At 30.5% G+C, this 1,563-nt stretch overlaps 1 protein-coding gene across 1 annotated transcript; it reads left to right on the top strand.

Annotated features, from left to right (window-relative positions):
* The first annotated feature begins 10 nt into the window (after nucleotides 1-10).
* LOC124890354 lies at nucleotides 11-1,050 on the top strand. Its single transcript, XM_047402205.1, has 2 exons — nucleotides 11-532; nucleotides 722-1,050. Exons 1-2 carry the CDS (start codon nucleotides 264-266, stop codon nucleotides 951-953), a joined length of 501 nt encoding a protein of 166 aa, XP_047258161.1. The 5' UTR covers nucleotides 11-263; the 3' UTR covers nucleotides 954-1,050.
* The last annotated feature ends 513 nt before the right edge of the window (nucleotides 1,051-1,563 follow it).

Below are 1,563 nucleotides of genomic sequence, written 5' to 3'. Positions count from 1 at the left end.
ATCAAGAATATCGATACACCACTGTTAATTGCTTGTTCAAAACATACATCGATGTGACATACAAACATTACATTGAGGATGCAACGGGTGATTCTCTCTCAACTCAAGATGATTACAAAAAAATGAGTTTTGTTGCAAGCAATGAAGGAGCACTGATAAACATCATCAAAGGGTTCAACATACCAGTTGCTTTGCCGTGGCATTTAGTCGATGAGGTATACGTTCCTGTAAATTGTGATGGAAATTTTCACTAGGTGCTAGCTATGATATCTTTAAAGAAAAGATGTATCAGGGTGTATGAATCAATGTTGTCATCGCAACATAGAGAGCCATCACATGAGATCAAAAGGTTATCTGTGATGCTTCCAAAATACATTAGTTACAGTGGATTACTGGAAAACACTGAAAGAACTGTATGGTCAAGTCTCGAAGCTTATGAAGATAAGATGAGTAAAGTGGCCGGTGATTTGAATGACACCCCATTTGATGTTGAATACATTGAAGATATTGCACAACAAGTCAGTGAAAGTTTGTAAGTATATCCTCACAGTTTTATATATCTTAAAATATTTCATCTCAGTTTTTATTTTTGAAAATTTTATAAAGTAACATAATTCAAGCTGACAAATTATTATACATTTACTGTCCATTTCCATAAGTTTTGATACAACAATAATTCCCACATTATTAAGCATCTAACTAAATGATTCTTCATGCTTAGGTACTGTGGCGTATTTATGGCAGCTTATGCAGAATTTCTTAGCGATCAAATGCAGATTTCTTCATCAAATCTTGATGCAGAATATCTTCGAAAGAGATATGCAACACTCTTATGGAACTATGGAGTTAAAAAGTCTAAGAAGATTTATTCTAGTGACCATGACGATCCACCAAGAGTACGGCCATTTTATGTCCCTCGGACTGATGCGTCTAATATTCTAGCCATAGAGTAGATGCTAGGTTGTGCCATAGCTAAGTTCTTAACATTGTTTTTGTTGCTATCTTATAGGCCTCGATTAATGTAATTTCACACTACTTTTAATAGTAATGTTTTTGTGGCAGAAAATTTTCATCAATTTTTTGAATCAATTAACATTTAATTTATGATATGTTAAATTTTCATCGACACATGAAAAATGATGAATTATATATGTTCCAATTTTCAAAAAGTTTTTCTTGTAAAAACATGTATCATACAAAAATTTTAAAACTAATATATGAAACATATATGCAATGTATCATATTAATTCAAAGTAAATCAGATCAAATCTGAAACATATTTAAAGCAAATTAATAGGTAAAACAAATATAACTAAAAAAAAGGTCACATTCAGTTATGATAAATCGCATATTCATCTATCATATATTTTGAGGTTATAGTACAAATATCTATAATACAGTTATTATAAAGTTGACAATAATAAACAATGTTTACAATTACTTCTTGCAATGTATCATAATACAAGCTACGTTGTATCATGAATCCTAAACTAGCATCAATTATGCGTAAACTATAAAGTTTTTAGAGCAATTACATACAAGAGTTGTTTTATGAAACTAATT

This window comes from Capsicum annuum, unplaced genomic scaffold (genome assembly GCF_002878395.1).
Source record: "Capsicum annuum cultivar UCD-10X-F1 unplaced genomic scaffold, UCD10Xv1.1 ctg16344, whole genome shotgun sequence".
NCBI lineage: Eukaryota > Viridiplantae > Streptophyta > Magnoliopsida > Solanales > Solanaceae > Capsicum > Capsicum annuum.
This window is presented reverse-complemented; position numbering and strand designations above follow the sequence as displayed.